The sequence below is a fragment of the Pseudorasbora parva genome, chromosome 3 (genome assembly GCF_024679245.1).
Source record: "Pseudorasbora parva isolate DD20220531a chromosome 3, ASM2467924v1, whole genome shotgun sequence".
NCBI classification, from domain to species: domain Eukaryota; kingdom Metazoa; phylum Chordata; class Actinopteri; order Cypriniformes; family Gobionidae; genus Pseudorasbora; species Pseudorasbora parva.
Genome location: NC_090174.1, coordinates 64,337,822 through 64,363,001, shown reverse-complemented (window position 1 = coordinate 64,363,001; position 25,180 = coordinate 64,337,822). Strand labels below are relative to the sequence as shown.

General features: G+C 44.6%; 2 protein-coding genes across 2 annotated transcripts in view; both read right to left on the bottom strand.

Annotated features, from left to right (window-relative positions):
* trabd2a (TraB domain containing 2A) overlaps window positions 1-11,673 on the bottom strand; it is a 56,104-nt gene extending 44,431 nt beyond the window's left edge. The window contains exons 1-2 of the mRNA XM_067440369.1: window positions 11,246-11,673; window positions 9,489-10,049 (exon numbers count right to left, since the gene is read on the bottom strand). Coding sequence (XP_067296470.1) covers window positions 9,489-10,049; window positions 11,246-11,362 — 678 coding nt within the window. The 5' untranslated portion in view covers window positions 11,363-11,673. The remainder of the gene's footprint in view (window positions 1-9,488; window positions 10,050-11,245) is intronic.
* Window positions 1-25,180, bottom strand: part of rnf170 (ring finger protein 170) — a 346,071-nt gene that overhangs the window by 116,966 nt on the left and 203,925 nt on the right. The gene's annotated exons all lie outside the window — the stretch shown is intronic.

Sequence of the window (25,180 nt, the reverse complement as noted above, 5' to 3'; positions counted from 1 at the left end):
CAGGCCAGTCCAGTTCCTCCACACCAAACTCCTCATCCATGTCTTTATGGAGCGACGCTTTGTGCACTGGAGCGCAGTCATGCTGGGACAGGAAGGGGCCGTCCACAAACTGATCCCACAAAGTCAGGAGCGTGAAATTGTCCAAAATGTCTTGGTAAAGCATTAAGAGTTCCTTTCACTGGAACTAAGGGGCCAACCCCTGAGAAACAACCCCACCCCATAATCTCCTTCTAAGAACAATTCTGCAATTATTGGTCATCTGGAGCAGTGTGTTGTGATTGGTGTTTGGGAAATGTCCCACCCCTTACCATAACTTACCAATTTCAACACACTAATAACTAACGCAACCAGGCCCTGTCCCTTCACTCAGCGTATGAATGATTGTGTTGTTCCTGGAAGAAAACTAAAGACTACAATGGAGTTCAGAAACACTGATATAGAGAATAATTCCTGCTGGACAGACTTTGTGACTGATTCAGAGCTGGATAAAGTACACAACTTCATTACCGGAGTAAGAGTAACAGTACTACTGGTCTAATATTACTGCGTTACAAGTGAAAGTTTTAAAGACAGATTTTTACTGCAGTAAAAGTACAGAAGTATTTGTTTTCTAAAGTACTTCAGTATCAAAAGTAAATGTCCTTCTTTATGTCGCCGCATTATTGTATTATAGTTGTATAAATGCACATTATGCCATCATGGTTTAAGCCAGTCAGTGACGCTCCATCTGACACACTAGCAGACGACTAACTTAAACTCATTTAAATACTTGTAGAAAAGTTACAAAGCTGCTGTCACTTTAAGGCCGAATGCACGGATCCAATACACTGATACACATCTGATATTCTCACACTGTTCACCTTCACTGAAGACAGAATCAACTTTGTTTATGTCAATCCTCCACTAAATGAGCATTTGGACATCCGTCTTCTTCCATTTTGCTCTAAACTATAAATCAGTGTTTAATAAATGCTGTGAAATCATTGAACTTCACGAGACTCTACAAGAGTGATTCCTGAAAGGCTTTCTGCAAAAACCCAAACACCTTTAAAAGAAGAAAAAAATCATCACTGACTTTCAAAGCTGCGACAGAAACGACTTTCCACTTCGAGGACCTTGATAGAAATGTAGTGGAGTAAAGAGGACGATATTTGTCTTTCAGATGGAGTGAAGTTAAAGTCAGAAGTTTCAAAATAATACTCAAATAAAGTACAGACACTCAACTTAAGTACATGACTCGAGTAAATGCACTTAGTTACTGTCCACCTCTGGACTGATTCAGATTCCCATTAACATGCATTTCAGTAAAGCTGCTCTGAAACAGGTAAACACACAAACATCTCAAACCCAGCGTTCCTGTCCCTCAGAGCCTCGGACACACTAACACAGCATTAACAACCCATTGATCCAGTTAACACCTCTCTGATACTGATGTAGCCGCGCGTTAGGACAAACAATAGCGGCTGTAATTGCTCACACACACATGCTAATGGGGGCTTTCAGACAAACAATCCCTGAGGAACTGTCAGGACTGAACAATAGCTTATTAAAGAGCTTGAGCTACTCAGACACGCTTTCACACAAACATGATTCCATGAAGACAACCTTCTGCCAAGCACACACACTGCAGAAACTTTAACTGTTAGTGTAAAGCGTAAAGTTTAGATGCCAAAAACAACGGCAGATAATAATAGACTTAAAAGACAGAAGAGCATGTTCTGAAGTTCACCGCGGTAATGAGAGTAACTAGTAAAGTAGGACAGGAGCGCCTCTGTGTTCTCTCTGTCAGTGGATTTGCCCGGAGGCTCCGGAGCCGAGTTTCCTCAGGAGTGTGTGATGGGAGAGTGTGTGAACGGAGAGTGTGTGAGCGCAGAGTGTGTGATGGGGAGATTGTGTGAGCGGAGAGTGTGTGAGGGGAGATTGTGTGAGCGGAGAGTGTGTGAGGGGAGATTGTGTGAGGGGAGAGTGTGTGAGGGGAGAGTGTGTGAGCGGAGAGTGTGTGAGGGGAGATTGTGTGAGGGGAGAGTGTGTGAGGGGAGAGTGTGTGAGCGGAGAGTGTGTGAGGGGAGATTGTGTGAGGGGAGAGTGTGTGAGCGGAGAGTGTGTGATGGGAGAGTGTGTGAGGGGAGAGTGTGTGAGCGGAGAGTGTGTGAGGGGAGATTGTGTGAGGGGAGAGTGTGTGAGCGGAGAGTGTGTGATGGGAGAGTGTGTGAGGGGAGATTGTGTGAGGGGAGAGTGTGTGAGCGGAGAGTGTGTGATGGGAGAGTGTGTGAGAGGAGAGTGTGTGAGGGGAGAGTGTGTGAGCGGAGAGTGTGTGATGGGAGAGTGTGTGAGCGGAGAGTGTGTGAGCGGAGAGTGTGTGAGGGGAGATTGTGTGAGCGGAGAGTGTGTGAGGGGAGAGTGTGTGAGAGGAGAGTGTGTGAGGGGAGAGTGTGTGAGCGGAGAGTGTGTGATGGGAGAGTGTGTGAGCGGAGAGTGTGTGAGCGGAGAGTGTGTGAGAGGAGAGTGTGTGAGCGGAGAGTGTGTGAGGGGAGAGTGTGTGAGGGGAGAGTGTGTGAGGGGAGAGTGTGTGAGAGGAGTGTGTGAGAGGAGAGTGTGTGAGCGGAGAGTGTGTGAGGGGAGATTGTGTGAGGGGAGAGTGTGTGAGGGGAGAGTGTGTGAGCGGAGAGTGTGTGAGGGGAGATTGTGTGAGGGGAGAGTGTGTGAGCGGAGAGTGTGTGAGGGGAGAGTGTGTGAGAGGAGAGTGTGTGAGGGGAGAGTGTGTGAGCGGAGAGTGTGTGATGGGAGAGTGTGTGAGCAGAGAGTGTGTGAGCGGAGAGTGTGTGAGAGGAGAGTGTGTGAGCGGAGAGTGTGTGAGGGGAGAGTGTGTGAGGGGAGAGTGTGTGAGGGGAGAGTGTGTGAGAGGAGTGTGTGAGAGGAGAGTGTGTGAGGGGAGAGTGTGTGAGGGGAGAGTGTGTGAGAGGAGAGTGTGTGAGAGGAGTGTGTGAGGGGAGAGTGTGTGAGAGGAGTGTGTGTGAGGAGAGTGTGTGAGAGGAGAGTGTGTGAGAGGAGAGTGTGTGAGCGGAGAGTGTGTGAGCGGAGAGTGTGTGAGGGGAGAGTGTGTGAGGGGAGATTGTGTGAGCGGAGAGAGTGTGAGGGGAGAGTGTGTGAGAGGAGAGTGTGTGAGGGGAGAGTGTGTGAGGGGAGATTGTGTGAGCGGAGAGTGTGTGAGGGGAGAGTGTGTGAGAGGAGAGTGTGTGAGAGGAGAGTGTGTGAGAGGAGAGTGTGTGAGTGGAGAGTGTGTGAGAGGAGAGTGTGTGAGAGGAGAGTGTGTGAGGGGAGAGTGTGTGAGAGGAGTGTGTGAGAGGAGAGTGTATGAGAGGAGAGTGTGTGAGGGGAGAGTGTGAGAGGAGAGTGTGTGAGAGGAGTGTGTGTGAGACGAGAGTGTGTGAGAGGAGTGTGTGTGAGAGGAGAGTGTGTGAGGGGAGAGTGTGTGAGCGGAGAGTGTGTGAGAGGAGTGTGTGTGAGAGGAGAGTGTGTGAGAGGAGGAGAGTGTGTGAGAGGAGAGTGTGTGAGAGGAGAGTGTGTGAGTGGAGAGTGTGTGAGAGGAGAGTGTGTGAGGGGAGAGTGTGTGAGGGGAGAGTGTGTGAGAGGAGAGTGTGTGAGAGGAGAGTGTGTGAGGGGAGAGTGTGTGAGGGGAGAGTGTGTGAGCGGAGAGTGTGTGAGAGGAGTGTGTGTGAGGGGAGAGTGTGTGAGCGGAGAGTGTGTGAGCGGAGAGTGTGTGAGAGGAGTGTGTGTGAGAGGAGAGTGTGTGAGCGGAGAGTGTGTGAGAGGAGAGTGTGTGAGAGGAGTGTGTGTAAGTGGAGAGTGTGTGAGAGGAGAGTGTGTGAGAGGAGAGTGTGTGAGGGGAGAGTGTGTGAGAGGAGTGTGTGAGAGGAGAGTGTATGAGAGGAGAGTGTGTGAGAGGAGAGTGTGTGAGGGGAGAGTGAGTGAGGGGAGAGTGTGTGAGCTGAGAGTGTGTGAGCGGAGAGTGTGTGAGCGGAGAGTGTGTGAGAGGAGAGTGTGTGAGGGGAGAGTGTGTGAGGAGAGTGTGTGAGAGGAGAGTGTGTGAGAGGAGAGTGTGTGAGAGGAGAGTGTGTGAGGGGAGAGTGTGTGAGAGGAGTGTGTGAGCTGAGAGTGTGTGAGCGGAGAGTGTGTGAGAGGAGTGTGTGAGAGGAGTGTGTGAGGAGAGTGTGTGAGGAGAGTGTGTGAGAGGAGTGTGTGAGGGGAGAGTGTGTGAGGGGAGAGTGTGTGAGAGGAGTGTGTGTGAGAGGAGTGTGTGAGGGGAGAGTGTGTGAGAGGAGAGTGTGTGAGCGGAGAGTGTGTGAGAGGAGTGTGTGTGAGAGGAGAGTGTGTGAGGGGAGAGTGTGTGAGCAGAGAGTGTGTGAGAGGAGTGTGTGAGAGGAGAGTGTATGAGAGGAGAGTGTGTGAGAGGAGAGTGTGTGAGGGGAGAGTGAGTGAGGGGAGAGTGTGTGAGCTGAGAGTGTGTGAGCGGAGAGTGTGTGAGAGGAGAGTGTGTGAGAGGAGAGTGTGTGAGGGGAGAGTGTGTGAGGAGAGTGTGTGAGAGGAGAGTGTGTGAGAGGAGAGTGTGTGAGAGGAGAGTGTGTGAGGGGAGAGTGTGTGAGAGGAGTGTGTGAGCTGAGAGTGTGTGAGCGGAGAGTGTGTGAGAGGAGTGTGTGAGAGGAGTGTGTGAGGAGAGTGTGTGAGGAGAGTGTGTGAGAGGAGTGTGTGAGGGGAGAGTGTGTGAGGGGAGAGTGTGTGAGAGGAGTGTGTGTGAGAGGAGTGTGTGAGGGGAGAGTGTGTGAGAGGAGAGTGTGTGAGCGGAGAGTGTGTGAGAGGAGTGTGTGTGAGAGGAGAGTGTGTGAGGGGAGAGTGTATGAGAGGAGTGTGTGTGAGTGGAGAGTGTGTGAGAGGAGAGTGTGTGAGCGGAGAGTGTGTGAGAGGAGTGTGTGTGAGAGGAGAGTGTGTGAGGGGAGAGTGTGAGAGGAGAGTGTGTGAGAGGAGTGTGTGTGAGTGGAGAGTGTGTGAGAGGAGAGTGTGTGAGCGGAGAGTGTGTGAGCGGAGAGTGTGTGAGCGGAGAGTGTGTGAGAGGAGTGTGTGAGGAGAGTGTGTGAGAGGAGAGTGTGTGAGAGGAGAGTTTGTGAGAGGAGAGTGTGTGAGAGGAGTGTGTGAGGGGAGAGTGTGTGAGAGGAGAGTGTGTGAGGGGAGAGTGTGTGAGAGGAGAGTGTGTGAGAGGAGAGTGTGTGAGGGGAGAGTGTGTGAGCGGAGAGTGTGTGAGCGGAGAGTGTGAGAGGATAGTGTGTGAGAGGAGAGTGTGTGAGAGGAGAGTGTGTGAGAGGAGAGTGTGTGAGGGGAGAGTGTGTGAGAGGATAGTGTGTGAGCGGAGAGTGTGTGAGGGGAGAGTGTGTGAGCTGAGAGTGTGTGAGCGGAGAGTGTGTGAGGAGAGTGTGTGAGGAGAGTGTGTGAGGAGAGTGTGTGAGAGGAGAGTGTGTGAGAGGAGAGTGTGTGAGAGGAGTGTGTGAGGGGAGAGTGTGTGTGCAGTTATGCTCATCATCCCACAGAAAGAAAGGTTGTTCTGCACATTCACTGTGAGTGTGTGAGGCTTCAGAACACACAGAAAGTGTCCAGGCCGTTCCGTTCGTGTGTGTGTGTGTGTGTGTGTGTGTGTGTGTGTGTGTGTGTGTGTGTGTGTGTGTGTGTGTGTGTGTTCCGTTCGGTCTGTTCACGCGCTGCGACTTCATATGTGAGGCGTAGGCTGATTTAAACGTGCCATTTAAGGGGCACCATCTGTACAAACACCATTTATCATTACTGGCCGTGTTTTAAAATCCAGTGTGATTTGGCCTCGAGATTATTTTCTCAAGCGTTTAAAGTTATGTTTAACGCCACAAAGCGGTAAACATTAACAACACCATAGGAATTCGAGGCTGAGGCGACCGTTAAAGGCGCCAGAAGTTATTAAAGGAACTGGCTGCTTCTTCTAATTCCTGATTTTGTCCGAACAGGACGATCCCAATATCCAGTTTTCACCTGAAACTGAAGCGCAGTGAAACTCTGAAGAGCCCTGATGACAAAAACAACCCCACCCCATAATCCCCCCTCCACTTAACTTCACACTTGGCCCAATGCAGTCAGGCGAGTCCCGTTCTCCTGGCGACGGCCAAACCCAGACTCGTCCATGGGATTGTCAGACTGAAGCGTGATTGGTCGCTCAGAGAACACGTCTCACTGCTCGCAAATTTGTTGAATAACTTCAACTTTGTCTTATATCTAAATATTCTTAAAGTGAGATGCATTTACTAGATAAGTAAAATTACAAATGTTTTTTTTTTCTTAAAAATAAAATCTAAATGAAGAGAGTTTTTGCTTAAAATAAGATAAATAATCTGCCAATGGGGTGAGGAAAATAATCTTGTTTTCTGTTTGAATTAAGATTATTTTTCTCACCCCATTGACAGATTATTTATCTTATTTTAAGCAAAAACTCTCTTCATTTGAGTTATTTTTCCAAAACAAGACTTACTCTTACTCTTACTTGTCTAGTAAATACTTCTCACTTTAAGAATCTTTATATATTCGGACTGGAAACAAGACAAAAAAACTAAATAAGAAGAGTGTTTTGCATTTGATGACGTTTGCATCTGTGGAACTGGAGCCGACTGGACTTGATCATCACTCTATTTACGGGATGATCCGTCTGTAGCCCGATCAGTAGCGCTGTTGTCTGGCTTCGAGCGCGAGCTGAAATTGGCGTGCGTAATCCCTTTAGTTCCGTACGGCATTAGCACAAACTCCACACGATCCAGAGTCTGAAGGGCTCCGTAATTTCAGGAGACTACCAGGCCGACACCAACACAGGCTTTGAGTCCAATTCAGACACAAACCATTAGACTCAAATCACCGCTAATAACAGAAGACACTCCAGAAGCCCAACGTTTGTACAGCTGAGGCCAATCATTCCTGCACACCGAACATCACACACTGCTAAACATGCTCTTCTCACTCAGTCATTGTGTCTAAATATCTAAATATTCTTAAATCAAGATGCATTTACTAGATCAGTAAAACGACATCAGATATTTTTTGTTGTTGTTTGTTGAAAATAAAATCAAAATGAAGAGAGTTTTGGCTTAAAAAAGTTTTGTCCCCCAAACTGATCCCACAAAGTCGGGAGCGTGAAATTGTCCAAAATGTCTTGGTGAAGCATTAAGAGTTCCTTTCACTGGAACTAAGGGGCCAACCCCTGAAAAACAACCCCACCCCATAATCCCCCCTCCACCAAACTTTACACTTAACACACTGCAGTCAGGTGAACTAAGGGGTCAACCACCATAAACAATTGTGCCGTTATCTCATAAACAACACCAGAATCTCTGCAACAACCTCAGGAATGGGGTGAGTTGTTAAACTTTTCAAATGTTTCTGAAGTCGTCTCGTCTGCTCATTAATCTGATCATAACTCCAGTACCTCAGTGAAATATTCCTCCAGTAGATCATCTGTTCTCTATGTGAATATATAGTAAAGTGTGATTTATTCCTGTGATCATCATCATCATTACTCTTCAGAGTCACATGATCCTTCACTAATCACTCTCATATCTGATGATCAACACACAGTTATGATTATTATCAGGATTCTTTGATGAACAGAAAGTTCAATAGAGCAGTTTTTATTTAAAATAGAATCTTTTGCAACATAACTGCCTTTATTGTCACTTTTGATCAATTTAAGAAAATGTGTGACAAAACTCTGGTTGCTAGGGTGTTCTGGGCGATTGCTAGGGTGTTGCTAGGTGGCTAATAGGGCATTGCTAGGCTGTTGCTAGGGTGTTCTGAGTGGTTGCCAGGGAGTTGCTGGGATACTCTGGGTGATTACTAGGGGCTAAGTGGTTGATATGGCATTGCTAGGTGGTTGCTAAGGAGTTATTAATGCATTCTGGGCAATTGCTAGGGTGTTGCTAGAGTGTTCTGAGTGGTTGCTAGGGAGTTGCTAGGGTGTTCTGGGTGATTGCTAGGTGGTTGATATTGCATTGCTAGGTGGTTGCTAGAGTGCACTGAGTGGTTGCTAGGGTGTTCTGCGTGATTGCTAGGTGGTTGATATGGCATTGCTAGGTGGTTGATATGGCATTGCTAGGTGGTTGCTAGAGTGTTCTGAGTGGTTGCTAAAGTATTCTGTGTGGTTGGTAGGCAGTTGATATGGTGTTCTGGGTGGTTTGTAAGGTGTTGCTAGGTGGTTGCTATGCCGGTGATTGCTAGGTGGTTGATATGGCATTGCTAGGTGGATGCTAGAGTGTTCTGAGTGGTTGCTAGGGAGTTGCTAGGGTATTCTGGGTGATTGCTAGGTGGTTGCTAGAGTGCTCTGAGTGGTTGCTAGGGAGTTGCTAGGGTGTTCTGGGTGATTGCTAGGTGGTTGATATGGCATTGCTAGGTGGTTAATATGGCATTGCTAAGTGGTTGATATGGCATTGCTAGGTGGTTGCTAGGGAGTTATTAATGCATTCTGGGCGATCGCTAGGGTGTTGCTAGAGTGTTCTGAGTGGTTGCTAGGGAGTTGCTAGGGTGTTCTGGGTGATTGCTAGGTAGTTGATATGGCATTGCTATGTGGATGCTAGAGTGTTCTGAGTGGTTGCTAGGGAGTTGCTAGGGTATTCTGGGTGATTGCTAGGTGGTTGATATGGCATTGCTAGGTGGTTGCTAGAGTGCTCTGAGTGGTTGCTAAGGAGTTGCTAGGGTGTTCTGGGTGATTGCTAGGTGGTTGATATGGCATTGCTAGGTGGTTGATAAGGCATTGCTAGGTGGTTTATATGGCATTGCTAGGTAGTTGCTAGGGAGTTATTAATGTGTTCTGGGCAATTGCTAGGGTGTTGCTAGAGTGTTCTCCGTGGTTGCTAGGGAGTTGCTAGGGTGTTCTGGGTGATTGCTAGGTGGTTGATATGGCATTGCTAGGTGGTTGCTAGAGTGTTATGAGTTGTTGCCAAGGTATTCTGGGTGGTTGGTAGGCAGTTGATATGGTGTTCTGGGTGGTTTGTAAGGTGTTGCTAGGTGGTTGCTATGCCGTTGCTAGGGTGGTATGAGTTCTTGCTAGACAGTTCCTAGGGTGTTCTGGGTGGTTGCTAATACAGTTGCTAGGAAAAATATATATTTTTAATTTAAGAAATTCTTAATTGAAAACATAAACAAGATTATTTTTCTCACCCCATTGACAGATTATTTAACTTATTTTAAGCAAAAACTCTCTTCATTTGAGTTATTTTTTCCCCAAATTAGTTGATTACTTTTGCTTGTCTAGTAAATACTTCTTGTTTAAAGAATTTTTAGATGTTTGGACTAGAAACAAGACAAAAATACTGAGTAAGAAGAGCATTTTTTTGCAGTGTGACATACATTGCAATAACATCTCATAATCTGAGCAGAAGAGGCTTCCAGTGACTGAATGAAATACACACACACACACACACACACACACACACCTGAGAGAAGTTGAGGCCGTTGAGAGGATGGCATTGCTCCTCCACCTTCTCCACCGCTCCAGTCTTCTTCTTCATCCGCTCGGCCTCCTGAGCCAGATATAGATCCAGCACAGGGACTCCCCGGGTCTTAATATCGGCCTCGGTCAGGGAGTTGACCATCAGCATGACCCAAATGGGCCGCTTTCGCTCCCAGTTTCCAGCAATGGCGTTGAACAGGTAGTCGGCGTACAGGCCTTTTCCCCGCTGGTCCGGAGTCATCCAGGACGGAAGCATGAGCTTCACATACTCCAGGTGTCTCTTCAGCCGGCTGTAGATGTCCCGTGGCAGCACGTCCTGGAGGTTTTCCCCATGGGGAAGCATCTGGCAGCTAGTCAGCGCCGAAATGGTGTATGGGTCAGTCAAATCCAGCTCAAAATACACAATACTGCTCTCCTGGAAGGCCTGCTTGGAGTTCTCTGGGATGAAGTCCCACACTCGAGTGTACGGGACGTGAATGGTGCCGTAGAAATACGAGGGCGGGTCTCGCTTTATCGTCCACAGGAAGGAGTTGAGCTCGCTTTGCTGTGCGCAGAGAAACACAAAGAAGGTTATCAGAGACAAACAGTGCTTGGGGATTTCAGCGGCTGAGGATCAAATCTATACATGTCGACTTTATTTATATAGCAAATCTGCCAGGAGAACAGGACTTGCCTGACTGCATTGTTCCACGTGTAAAGTTTGGTGGAGGGGGGATTATGGTGAGTTTTTTTTTCAGGGGTTGACCCCTTAGTTCCAGTAAAGGGAACTCTTAATGCTTCGCCAAGACATTTTGGACAATTTCACGCTCCTGCCTTTGTGGGATCAGTTTGGGGACGGCCCCTTCCTGTCCCAGCATGACTGCGCTCCAGTGCAGTGTAGAGAGACAATGTTGGCAGATCAGTGTTATAGTTTATAGTTAATTTAGTAATTAAGTAAAGTCTAGTAAACAATTATTAAATATGAATATTTGAAGGATCGGAGTCGTCACGCTGGAGACAAGTGGACAAAATGTCCCAGTACTGTCCGATATATATATCGCTCTATCACACGTCCAGTCTGACACCGCAGAAACAGAAGGCCTAGAGAACAAAGTTACACACTTCAAGAGCCGCAGTTTACGCTAAACACAACTAACACACACACACACACACACACACACACACACACACACACACACACACACACACACACACACACACACAGAGCCGTCAATCTGTCAGTGAAGCAGAAGCTTTGAGTTTTATGCTCAACAAACTGGGCCTGTAAATCTGAGTCTTATCTTCATTCAACACTGAGACTAAAATCCATTCAGAGCAGAAGACAAACATGCCAGCCGGAGAGTGTTATGTGTTTATATTCCATTATCACACACACACACACACACACACACACACACACACACACACACACACACACACACACACACACACACACACACACACACGTTCATGATCAGTAAGTAGCTTCTGATTAATAACTCTCCATCACTGTGTGTGTGTGTGTGTGTGTGTGTGTGTGTGTGTGTGTGTGTGTGTGTGTGTGTGTGTGTGTGTGTGTACATAAGGTAAAGTTGCATGACATTAACTGATTTAACGTTAATCTCATTCACAAACTCTCTCTCTCTCTCTCTCTCTCTCTCTCTCTCTCTCTCACACACACACACACACACACACACACACACACACACACACACACACACACACACACTATGTTCATATCTCTGCTGTAAATGCTCTTACTCTGGGGTTGAGTTCGCAGCTGCTCGAGGCTCGGAGGCTGAGCTCAGATCTCACCATCATAATCAAGCAGGTTTGAAGAAAAGCGCCCCAACTGACCATCATCATCATCATCGTCATCAATGATCATCAATAATCATCAATAATCAATAATCCACAAGAGTGAAGAAAGCCCAGGATATGATCGCCATCCTCCACGACATGATGAAGATCTCAGCAGGTCCATATGAACATCACATCTGTCATAAAACACTCATGATCCAGAGAAACGCGCGCGCTGCGACTCGCCTCACACACATCCTGACGCACACACACACACACACACACACACACACACTGAAACTGCTGAGGAACTGAAGTTTGTAGCTCAGCGGATCCGCTTTGACTTTCTTCTCAAACTCGCCAAATTACGCGCGTCAGTAAAACACTCACTCCGCTCTGCAGCTCAACAAGTGTGTGTGTGTGTGTGTGAGTGTGTGTGTGGCTTTACCTTCCCCCAGCCCCTCACTCGCCCTCACTCAGGGTAAATAATGTGATTTGCGGGGTCTGAGATGCTCAAAACTCCAGCAGTGTTACCCTGGAGCACAACACCAGCCCTAAGGCTCAATACACTGAGAGTTATTGATCATCTGAAGCTGCATTGATGTGTGTGTGTGTGTGTGTGTGTGTGTGTGTGTGTGTGTGTGTGTGTGTGTGTGTGTGTGTGTGTGTGTGTGTGTGTGTGTGTGTGTGTGTGTGTGTGTGTGTGTGTGTGAGAGGATAATAAGATCTAAGGGTGTAAAAACATCTTAATATTGAGGAAATCGACTGAAATGTGCCAGACTGCTAAACATGCTCTTCTCACTCAGTCATTCTGTCTCGTTTCCAGTCTAAATAATATTCTTAAATCAAGATGCATTTACTAGATCAGTAAAACGACATAAGATATTATTGATTGTATTGTTTTAACCCACCAGTTGGGCTGCTTTAACCCAGTGATTGGGCTGTTTTAACCCAGCGATTGGGCTGTTTTAACCCAGCGATTGAGTTGTTTTAACCCAGCGATTGGGCTGTTTTAACCCAGCGATTGAGCTGTTTTAACCCAGCGATTGAGTTGTTTTAATCCAGCGATTGGGCTGTTTTAACCCAGCGATTGGGCTGTTTTAACCCAGCGATTGGGCTGTTTTAACCCAGCGATTGAGTTGTTTTAATCCAGCGATTGGGCTGTTTTAACCCAGCGATTGAGTTGTTTTAATCCAGCGATTGGGCTGTTTTAACCCAGCGATTGGGCTGTTTTAACCCAGCGATTGGGCTGTTTTAACCCAGCGATTGAGTTGTTTTAACCCAGTGATTGGGCTGTTTTAACCCAGCGAATGGGCTGTTTTAACCCAGCGATTGGGCTGCTTTAACCCAGCGATTGAGCTGTTTTAACCCAGCGATTGAGTTGTTTTAATCCAGCGATTGGGCTATTTTAACTCAGCGATTGAGTTGTTTTAATCCAGCGATTGGGCTGTTTTAACCCAGCGATTGAGTTGTTTTAATCCAGCGATTGGGCTGTTTTAACCCAGTGATTGGGCTGTTTTAACCCAGCGATTGAGTTGTTTTAACCCAGCGATTGGGCTGTTTTAACCCAGCGAATGGGCTGTTTTAACCCAGCGATTGGGCTGTTTTAACCCAGCGATTGGGCTGTTTTAACCCAGCGAATGGGCTGTTTTAACCCAGCGATTGGGCTGCTTTAACCCAGCGATTGAGCTGTTTTAACCCAGCGATTGAGTTGTTTTAATCCAGCGATTGGGCTATTTTAACTCAGCGATTGAGTTGTTTTAATCCAGCGATTGGGCTGTTTTAACCCAGCGATTGAGTTGTTTTAATCCAGCGATTGGGCTGTTTTAACCCAGTGATTGGGCTGTTTTAACCCAGCGATTGAGTTGTTTTAACCCAGCGATTGGGCTGTTTTAACCCAGCGAATGGGCTGTTTTAACCCAGCGATTGGGCTGTTTTAACCCAGCGATTGGGCTGTTTTAACCCAGCGATTGGGCTGTTTTAACCCAGCGATTGGGCTGTTTTAACGCAGCGAATGGGCTGTTTTAACCCAGCGATTGGGCTGTTTTAACCTAGCGAATGGGCTGTTTTAACCCAGCGATTGGGCTGTTTTAACCCAGCGATTGGGCTGTTTTAACCCAGCGATTGGGCTATTTTAACCCAGCGATTGAGTTGTTTTAACCCAGTGATTGGGCTGTTTTAACCCAGCGAATGGGCTGTTTTAACCCAGCGATTGGGCTGCTTTAACCCAGCGATTGAGCTGTTTTAACCCAGCGATTGAGTTGTTTTAATCCAGCGATTGGGCTATTTTAACTCAGCGATTGAGTTGTTTTAATCCAGCGATTGGGCTGTTTTAACCCAGCGATTGAGTTGTTTTAATCCAGCGATTGGGCTGTTTTAACCCAGTGATTGGGCTGTTTTAACCCAGCGATTGAGTTGTTTTAACCCAGCGATTGGGCTGTTTTAACCCAGCGAATGGGCTGTTTTAACCCAGCGATTGGGCTGTTTTAACCCAGCGATTGGGCTGTTTTAACCCAGCGATTGGGCTGTTTTAACCCAGCGATTGGGCTGTTTTAACGCAGCGAATGGGCTGTTTTAACCCAGCGATTGGGCTGTTTTAACCTAGCGAATGGGCTGTTTTAACCCAGCGATTGGGCTGTTTTAACCCAGCGATTGGGCTGTTTTAACCCAGCGATTGGGCTGTTTTAACCCAGCGATTGGGCTGTTTTAACCCAGCGATTGGGCTGTTTTAACCCAGCGATTGGGCTGTTTTAACCCAGCGAATGGGCTGTTTTAACCCAGCGATTGAGTTGTTTTAACCCAGTGATTGGGCTGTTTTAACCCAGCGAATGGGCTGTTTTAACCCAGCGAATGGGCTGTTTTAACCCAGTGATTGGGCTGTTTTAACCCAGCGATTGGGCTGTTTTAACCCAGCGATTGGGCTGTTTTAACCCAGCGATTGGGCTGTTTTAACCCAGCGATTGAGTTGTTTTAACCCAGTGATTGGGCTGTTTTAACCCAGCGATTGGGCTGTTTTAACCCAGCGATTGGGCTGTTTTAACCCAGTGAACGGGCTGTTTTAACCCAGCGATTGGGCTGTTTTAACCCAGCGATTGGGCTGTTTTAACCCAGCGATTGAGTTGTTTTAACCCAGTGATTGGGCTGTTTTAACCCAGCTATTGGGCTGTTTTAACCCAGTGATTGGGCTGTTTTAACCCAGTGAATGGGCTGTTTTAACCCAGCAATTGGGTTGTTTTAACACACACACACATGTTGGTCTATGTGGTTTACAGGGACTCTCCATAGGCGTAATGGTTTTATACTGTACAAACCGTATTTTCTATCCCCTTACACTGCCCCTAAACCTACCCATCACACACACTCACACACACACACACACTCACACTCACACACGTTGGTCTATGTGGTCTATACCTACCCATCACAGGAAACATTCTGCATTTTTACTTTCTCAGAAAAACATCATTTAGTATGTTTTTAAGGCCATTTGAATTATGAGGACATTTGATATGTCCTCATAAACCACATTTATAGTGTAATACCAGTGTAATACCCACGTAGTTATACAAATTTGTGTCCTCATAAACCACATAAACAGGCTCACACACACACACACACACACACACACACACACACACACACACACACACACACACACACACACACACACACACACCAGTGCAGCTTCAGATGATCCAGAACTCTCAGTGTTAAACTATTGAGCCCTATGGCTGGTTTTGTGCTCCACATATGTGGTTATGTTGAGTTATTGACAAATATTGTATTGTTTTTTGTCTGTTTTCCTGCAGGTGTGTGTGGTGTGGATCTGAGCTCACACACACGTCTCTGGGGTGACAGCGATGTTTCACACTGAGAGCTTTAACAGCTGACCAGAAGATAAAGAGGAAATATAAGACGAGTGTGGAAAAAAAGAGTCACGCAAAAATAATCCCGCTTCCTCTGAGCTAGGATAGACTCCACCGGCTGATATTGGCTCTTGTTTTGAGCTCAAACTCACTTCATTCATCAGGTCAGAATCTCTTCAGCCGTTTCTCTTCAGGAAATGTCCTGATTTATGAATGTTGAGATCTTTGTGCTAGAGATAATAATTTTTTTGCATGATGTCAAATTCAGTTTAAATTAAGTCAGATTGTGACAAGTTAATTATTATTACAAGTTATTATAACTTCTGATGTTTGTTTTGCACACTAGCATAAACACACCAGCATAACTTTTGTGATGAAAAAGTGTTTGTGTGTGTGTGTGTGTGTGCGTGCGTGCGTGCGTGTGTGTGTGTGTGTGTGTGTGTGTGTGTGTGTTTGGGAATAAAAGCTGTAGTTGATTTTCCCTGTCAGTCTGTGACATAGCAATGCTTATTGTTCTCACACTAATATTAAATGATATGTTAATGCTGACAATATTCCTCTTGATGAACATCTGCCCCTCATCCTCAATGCACTGAGAGGGCAGGAGACAGCGCCCTCATGTGGCGGAGATGAAATCGGCACAATTATTTCAATTTATTATTTAAACATGTTTGGAATATATTTTGATTGCTTCATCAGTCGGACGCTCAAGCAACTCCTACTGCAAAACACACTCCTCTTACTCTTGTTTCTCGTCCAAACATCTAATCATTCTTACATTAAGAAACATTTACTAGACAAGCAAAAGTAATTGTCTTGTTTTGTGAAAAAATAACTCTAAATGAAGAGAGTTTTTGCTTAAAATAAGATAAATAATCTGCCAATGGGGTGAGAAAAATAATCTTGTTTTCTGTTTGCATTAAGATTATTTTTCTCACCCCATTGGCAGATTATTTATCTTATTTTAAGCAAAAACTCTCTTCATTTGAGTTATTTTTCCCCAGAAATAAGAAAATATATCTTATGTAATTTTACTGATGTAGTAACTCATCTTGATTTAAGAATATTTAGACTACACTGTAAAAAAAAAAATATATGTTCAATAAATTATGACAGCAAATGTTTTACATTGTTTTAACTCAACAAAAGAAGTTAAGAAATGTTAAACTTTTTTTTATTAGTTATGCTAGATGTAACTCATTTTTTAAAGTCAGTTTAACATAATTTAAGTTAAAATAACTTAAACGTCCAAGCCGATTGAACACTGAAAAAAATTGGAGTAACATTTATTTAAAAAAAGCTAGGCAACTTTTCCCACGCAGAAAGTGCTTGTAATCTTTACTCTGCTATTTCTAAGTAATATTTACTTACTAGAACCCATGGGCGTCGGAACCGTTGTGTGTGTGTGTGTGTGTGTGTGTGGGACAAGACCCACCCACTTTTTAAGACCAATGATATTGGACCCTCTCCCTTTATCGTCTCTAATTCAGCACATCTGCTAACCTTGACTACCCCTTAACCGAGAAACTTATTAAGAAACGTATTATTAAACACATGTTAAACGTTTTATTTCCACTTTTCTAATATTTTCTCTTTTTTTATTGAAAATAAATACCTTTCTGATCTGCTATATGTGATGGGGAAAGGGAGTAGAGCGAGTGAGGCGGATTCGAACATATACTCGATATGGGTCAAAACTTGACATCATGCAACTAACCACTACTCTACAGCCGTGATCAATAACTCAGTGATTTCTGTCATTTTGTCTGACCCAATCAATCGTTTAGTAAACGGCACTTTTTCTGTCTGGACACGGAGTATAATAAACATGCAACTTGTTCATTATCATTACCTGTGAAACTGTTGATTTATAGGCTATGGTAGTTAAATGAATATAGCCTTTTATTAGACTATTGGTATTGACTGGTTTGAGGTCTTTTTTGGCAAGGGATATAGCCTCAAACGCACCATAATGCAGGAAATCACATCAATGAAATATATTTTTTTTTATGGGGGAGAACACCCAGACCCCCCGCAAAACAATTCCCCCACCTATCATATTTTGCCTTAGCCGCTACTGACCCACACACTTTTGATTTGCTTGCGACGCCCATGCTAGAACCATTTATTTTTTATGTACAATACACAGTAAATTACACTGGCAATACTCATCTATAGATTGTAACTTTCACTCAGATTACCATTGCATCCAATTATGTCAGCATTGTTGAGATTATACGCTGATCTGGATCTCTGTGTGTGAGAAAAGCTCGCAGGAGTTCAAAGTGCTTCGTGTACAGTCTGTTATAAAACACATTCAACTTTTCTGGTTAAGCCCGTGCTGGATCTTATCTAGAATAAAACAGGGTTAATATATTGCTCATACTCAGGTAAGGTCAGTGAATGAATCCACTACACACTGATCTCTCATCAAGCGGCCGACAGCATCTGATCGCAGTGTGTTCTCAGATACGGCAGAGAAACACGAACATTATAAACTCATCAAACTGCCCAACTAAAGAAAACACTGATCTCCATAACGGTGACATAAAATACTCTATTAATTCTCAATAAGAGCTTATGTAGCTTTAGCCACCGTTATAGTGATTACAACTCACGTTCAGTTAAAAGTCAACACTTACTGAGAATAAATCCCAAAATGTCCGTCTCTGCCACCAATGAACAAGTCGGATCTTTCTGTAAAAAAAAATAATAATAATAATCTGTGCACATTTTCAAATGCACTTTGCTTTTCAGATTAAAATGTACTTAATATTTTTAGGTGAATGTGCTGTGACTATAAAACATTAAATATTATTTGTAAATATATGATAAAATGTACTCTTTTTTCTCACTTATTACATGTAAATTTTACTTAAGATGTATAGTTCCAACTTAATCTTGATGACACAATGTAATAATTACTTGAATTAGTGTAATAGATTTCACCATACCACAAAGTCATTTATTTCAGAGTAATGCAAAAGTTCAAAATGTGCCTAAATTTGAGTAGAAACAAGACTAAAGGACTGAGAAAGAAGAGCATGTTGTGCAGTATATCTGCTAATCGAAGACTAATGCACCGTTGCTTTGATAAACCCAAACGACCCTCAGAAATATCCCATAATCACCGTTCAGATCCGACTCGTGAGTCCAGAATAAACACACACTCGTTTGGACGCGGGCATACACACTTAAAACAGAGATGGCAACTTTATTTCTACAGCGCCTCACTGCATTATAAATGCTTCTTAATGTAAGAATGTTTAGATGTTTGGACGAGAAACCAGACAGAAACACTGAGTAAGAAGAGCATTGGGATAATGCAGTGTAATCTCCGGATCTCCTGCAGGCGGCGCTGTTCTCATTGGCTGTCAGTCTCTTCCAGCGGCCACACGAGCTCAGAGCTCAGATGTTTTCATCGGAGGCCGAATCTTTCCGATTATGGAAGTGCTCAGTGCGGCTCTGGGGCTTTTATTGATTTCTCTGCCAACATGCTTTTGTGAGCGTTCATGACCTACATCTGTCTCTCGCCACCAATCCGTCTCTGGCAGTAACCATGGAGACCTGCTCCTGTCTGTCCCATCACAGGTGAAGTGTTTCCGCAAACACCTCCAGCAGCTCCGACACTGCGGACTCCATTAAACTCACCGGGACGACAAAAGGGACACACTGCTGCACAAATGCTCTTCTTACTTACAAAAAATTCTTACATTAAGAAACATTTACCAGACAAGCAAAATTGTCTTGTTTTGGGGAAAATAACTCAAAATGAAGAGAGTTTTTGCTTAAAATAAGATAAATAATCTGCCAATGGGGTGAGAAAACTAATCTTGTTTTCTGTTTGAATTAAGATTATTTTTCTCACCCCATTGGCAGATTATTTATCTTATTTTAAGCAAAAACTCTCTTCATTTTGAGTTATTTCCCCCAAAACAAGACAATTACTTTTGCTTGTTTAGTAAATACTTCTTGCTTTAAGAATGTTTAGATGTTTGGACTAGAAACAAGACAAAAATACTGAGGAAGAAGAGCATTTTTTGCAGTGTAGGTCTTGTTTTTTATTCTAATCGGTGCACATCATTCATGTTCCGGGTAATCTTGACTCAGAATAACTTCATCTCTTCTCTGATGACGAGGGCGGGGCCACCTGTCACTCAACATGAGATCAGCCAATAACAAACCACAACTGTTCAATCAATTCCCCACAGATACAATAAAGCCCCGCCCACATTTGCTCTTGTTTGTGAAGCGATTAACTCGATACAGCACATTTGTTGTTGTTGACTATTCAATCAAGCCCCGCCCACAGAAGCTCTCTAATGGATTTGTGAGTGTTTGTGAGTGTGAGCTCCTCATAAACACCAGTTTATTTTAGCTTCAGCTGCTTTACCGTGGTGAATCCAGTGCAGTGCAGGACCTACTGTGGCTTATTTCATTCTTCTGGATACAAAGATAAAAAACATCTTGATCTTGAAAGTCATACTCTTGTAGTCTTGTTGCTGGTTAAAGTCTTACTGCACTTCTAAACTCAACAGGGGGCGCTGTTGATTTACCACACACTCACTCACACACACTCACACACACACACGTTTGTTTCACTATATTAGTGAGGACATTACATAGACTTCAATTGATTTTATATCAGGTTAATGCTACTTTCTATCCCCTAACCCAACCCCTATCCCTAAACCTACTCATCACACACACACACACACACACACACACACACATGTTGGTCTATGTGGTTTACAGGGACTCTCCATAGGCGTAATGGTTTTTATACTGTACAAACTGTATTTTCTATCCCCTTACACTGCCCCTAAACCTACCCATCACACACACACACACACACACACACACACACTGCCCCTAAACCTACCCATCACACACACACACACACACACACACACACACACACACACACACACACACACACACACACTGCCCCTAAACCTACCCATCACAGGAAACATTCTGCATTTTTACTTTCTCAAAAAAACATCATTTAGTATGTTTTTAAGGCCATTTGAATTATGAGGACATTTGATATGTCCTCATAAACCACATTTATAGTGTAATACCAGTGTAATACCCACGTAGTTATACAAATTTGTGTCCTCATAAACCACATAAACAGGCTCACACACACACACACACACACACACACACACACACACACACACACACACACACACACACACACACACGCATTTTTACTTTCTCATAAAAACTCCTCCTGTGTGATTTATAAGCCTTTTGTAAAGTGGGGCCATGGGTAATGTCCTCATATTTCACCCTCTCCTGTAATACCTGTGTCATACCCATGGCATTATACACATTTGTGTCCTCATATGTCACCCACACACACACACACACTGCATTTTAAATACCCCAACAGCAGCGTTTGTGGGCAGTGTTTGGAGCAGACCTCTATAGGGTGTTTTCTGCTGAAGATCATTTCGGAGGCCTTGTCATCTCCTAATGTGCCTCCTGCTAATTAATATGCGTATGTGTGTGTGGTGACGCTGAGCTGAACACTTAATATTCACTCCAGCGTATTCATGATGTCAACATTAATCGTCTTCCCATAATGGAGTGTGCTGCAAAACGGCGCTCAGTGACACGAGAGGATTAAGACGGACCCAAATTAAACCCTGGACAGCGAAACATGCGTGAGTTCGTACAGGGAAAGCGCCATCTCATCCACTAAATATAAAACATTAATCACCTTCTGGAGGAGTTTCAAACGCCAGCGCATGGGTTTATGAGATCCGAAGGGTCCATCTTTTAATGAAAATGCATCCACATTTAAATAAAAATGATCCAGTGCCTTGTAAACTAAGGTTAACCATTGCTGTGCAGTGAACGGTCAGAGCTATGACCGGTTAGTCTTTGACTGCTGGATTGTTTGAAATTATTATTACATATTTCAACCTTTCATTATTATTATTATTATTATTATTATTATTATTATATTATTATTATTATTATTATTATTATTATTATTATTATTATTATTATTATTATTATTATTATTATTATCTTTACAACTGTTTTAACTATGCTTGTTTTTAATTTTTTATTCGTACACATGGTATTCTTTTTTCTCATGCATATGTTAACACTATTTTAATAAATGTTTATGTAAAGCACTTTGAATTGCCTTTGGGTATGAAATATGCTATACAGATAAACTTGCCTTGCTTTTCCCAGTTGCTGTTTTTTGTCTTTGTGTTCGTCCAGACTCTTCTAAATGTGCGTTTGTTGTGCACTGTGATTAGCACCAGATTACAGGCGTCTCAGACAGGAAATTAATCAGAGCTTCTGATATTAAATTATCTGCAGCAATGCATCGTGCCAGACATGATGGATCAGTGCAGCCTCTTTTCTAAGGGGAGACATCTTTCACATTTCTACACACTGTTAAAAAGTTATAAGGAATGTTTATTTCCTAAATTCTTAAGTAATTTAAAATTGTATTAATTGTTTTATTAATTATGAAGAAATGATCATATAAAATGACAATTTGGTCAGAGAGGAAATTTTCTGGCAGAAAAAGGTTTACTGAGGTGATTTTTTATCTCAAATCAGAAAAGTCAATGGGAAATTTCAATATAATAAAATATATTCTGACAGAATTTGGTCAGAGAGGAAGGCTTCTGGGAGTATTATATTTGTTACATAAAATCAAATCAAACTCCAAACTTAGCTCAGACCTTCAAACTGTTCTTACTTAGTGTGCCTTATTTTTTCAGACTGATCTGACTTATAGTTTTTCTAAAAATGACTCTCACTGGCACTCACTGACACTCACTGACACTCACTGACACCCACTGGCACCCACTGGCACTCACAGGCACTCACTGACACTCACTGACACTCACTGGCACTCACTGGCACTCACTGACACTCACTGACACTCACTGACACTCACTGGCACTCACTGACACTCACTGACACTCACTGGCACTCACTGACACTCACTGGCACTCACTGACACTCACTGACACTCACTGGCACTCACTGACACTCACTGACACTCACTGGCACTCACTGACACTCACTGGCACTCACTGACACTCACTGGCACTCACTGACACTCACTGGCACTCACTGACACTCACTGACACTCACTGACACTCACTGGCACTCACTGACACTCACTGGCACTCACTGGCACTCACTGACACTCACTGGCACTCACTGACACTCACTGACACTCACTGGCACTCACTGACACTCACTGGCACTCACTGACACTCACTGGCACTCACTGGGACTCACTGACACTCACTGACACTCACTGGCACTCACTGACACTCACTGGCACTCACTGACACTCACTGACACTCACTGGGACTCACTGACACTCACTGGCACTCACTGGGACTCACTGACACTCACTGACACTCACTGACACTCACTGGGACTCACTGACACTCACTGGGACTCACTGGCACTCACTGACACTCACTGGCACTCACTGGGACTCACTGACACTCACTGACACTCACTGGCACTCACTGACACTCACTGGCACTCACTGACACTCACTGGCACTCACTGGGACTCACTGACACTCACTGACACTCACTGGCACTCACTGACACTCACTGGCACTCACTGACACTCACTGACACTCACTGGCACTCACTGGCACTCACTGACACTCACTGAAACTCACTGGCACTCACTGACACTCACTGGCACTTACTGACACTCACTGACACTCACTGGCACTCACTGGCACTCACTGGCACTCACTGACACTCACTGGCACTCACTGACACTCACTGGGACTCACTGACACTCACTGACACTCACTGACACTCACTGGCACTCACTGGCACTCACTGACACTCACTGACACTCACTGGCACTCACTGACACTCACTGGCACTCACTGGCACTCACTGGCACTCACTGACACTCACTGACACTCACTGACACTCACTGGCACTCACTGACACTCACTGGCACTCACTGGCACTCACTGACACTCACTGACACTCACTGGCACTCACTGACACTCACTGACACTCACTGGCACTCACTGGCACTCACTGACACTCACTGGCCATCACTGGCACTCACTGACACTCACTGGCACTCACTGGCACTCACTGACACTCACTGGCACTCACTGACACTCACTGACACTCACTGGCACTCACTGGCACTCACTGACACTCACTGACACTCACTGGCACTCACTGACACTCACTGACACTCACTGGCACTCACTGACACTCACTGGCACTCACTGACACTCACCGGCACTCACTGGCACTCACTGACACTCACTGACACTCACCGGCACTCACTGACACTCTCTGGTTTACTTTATTCCGGGAGTCATTGAGAAATTACTTCTGTTTTTTGAACATGTGAAATGAATGTGATAGAAGTGCAGAGACTGTTTTCTCTTTAATGCTTTTAGTCAACATGCTCCTTGGAACTGCTTTGTGTTTATTTGAAATCCCACCCCAAGAAAATAATCACCACCAGCCGCCACTGAGTAACAACTGTAACATTAAAACAATATTAGATGAACATCCAGGTTTACATTCAATCCATAGCTCCTAACACAACCCTGAAGAAAACATTCCACATTTACATTTATAAGTGATGTGCCCATCTGTGTGTGTGTGTGTGTGTGTGTGTGTGTGTGTGTGTGTGTGTGTGTGTGTGTGTGTGTGTGTGTGTGTGTGTGCGTGTGTGTGTGTGTGTGTGTGTGTGTGTGAAGCAGCTGCTCTTTAGTCTGATGTCTGAAATTTAGGCATCGTTTGGGCTTTTAGACTGAGATCAGACTTAGCTTTACATTACTAATGCAGTAAGAAGCATGATGTTTTTAAGGGGGTCACTTAATATTGATACCTTTTATAATAGGTGGGGCGCCGTGGGCGGCAGTGGCTCAGTGGGTCATGTAGTTTGTCTACAAACTGAAAGGTTGGTGGTTCAATCCCCGGTTCCACCTGACCAAGTGTCGAGGTCTCCTTGAGCAAGACACCTAACCCCAGCTGCTCCCGACGAGCTGGATGAGCCTAACATGGCTGACATCGCTGTCAGTGTGTGAATGGGTGAATGTGAGGCAATATGTAAAGTGCTTTGGATGGCCACAGGGTCTGTTAATAGCGCTATATAAATGCAGTCCATTTACCATAGTAACAGATATATAACCGATGTTTAATGTGCTGTTTTGTGAGTGACTGAATCGCTTGCCATCCTATTTCACAACAACACCGATGACAAATGATAAAAGGGTCTCGCGTCCCCTGTGCTCACCCTGTTTGTAAGCACTAACGGCTGTTGATGGTTATTTTTATTATTAATAATCGCCTGCTTTGCACTCCATTAGTCAGCAGGTCTTCAGTAAATACGGCCGGTTTGTGTGCTGAGAAACACACACACACAGAGCTTCTGATTCTCCTTTTGGATTATTGAGACTCCTCAGAGAATCACAGAGCCTCGAAATTTTACGTCCCCAGAATGTTCTTAGAACATCCCACTGGTGTCAAGGACGTCTCCTAATGGTCCCAGGATATTCCGAGACGGTCATGATGTGGAGTTCTTTAAAGGGTTGGGGACGTTATTTTTGGCAGACCTTCAGGGAACATTTAGGACTTTCTGGGAATGTTTAGAGGACCATTACTTTAGGATGTTACCTCTACCCTTTTTTCCAAAGCGACTTACAACTCAGGAGTACAGGAAGCGATCCGTCAAGAAGAGGCGAAGAAACGCAGAAAGGGCCCTAAATACCAAGATTTGTACACTACTCAGAGTAGCAGAAACCAGAAAAGGGAAGAAGAAAGGAGAAATAGAGGAGCAAGAGTTTAGAGGTTTATTATGATCAGATGAAGTGCTCATGGAAGAGATGAGTTTGTACCGGTCTTTTGAATGAAGCGAGTGATTCTGTCGTGCGTATGGAGGACTGAAGATCGTTCCACCAACCAGGAACAATGAAAGAAAAAGTCCTGGAGAGAGATTTCACGCCTCTCTGTGACGGTACCACAAGCCTTCGCTTGTT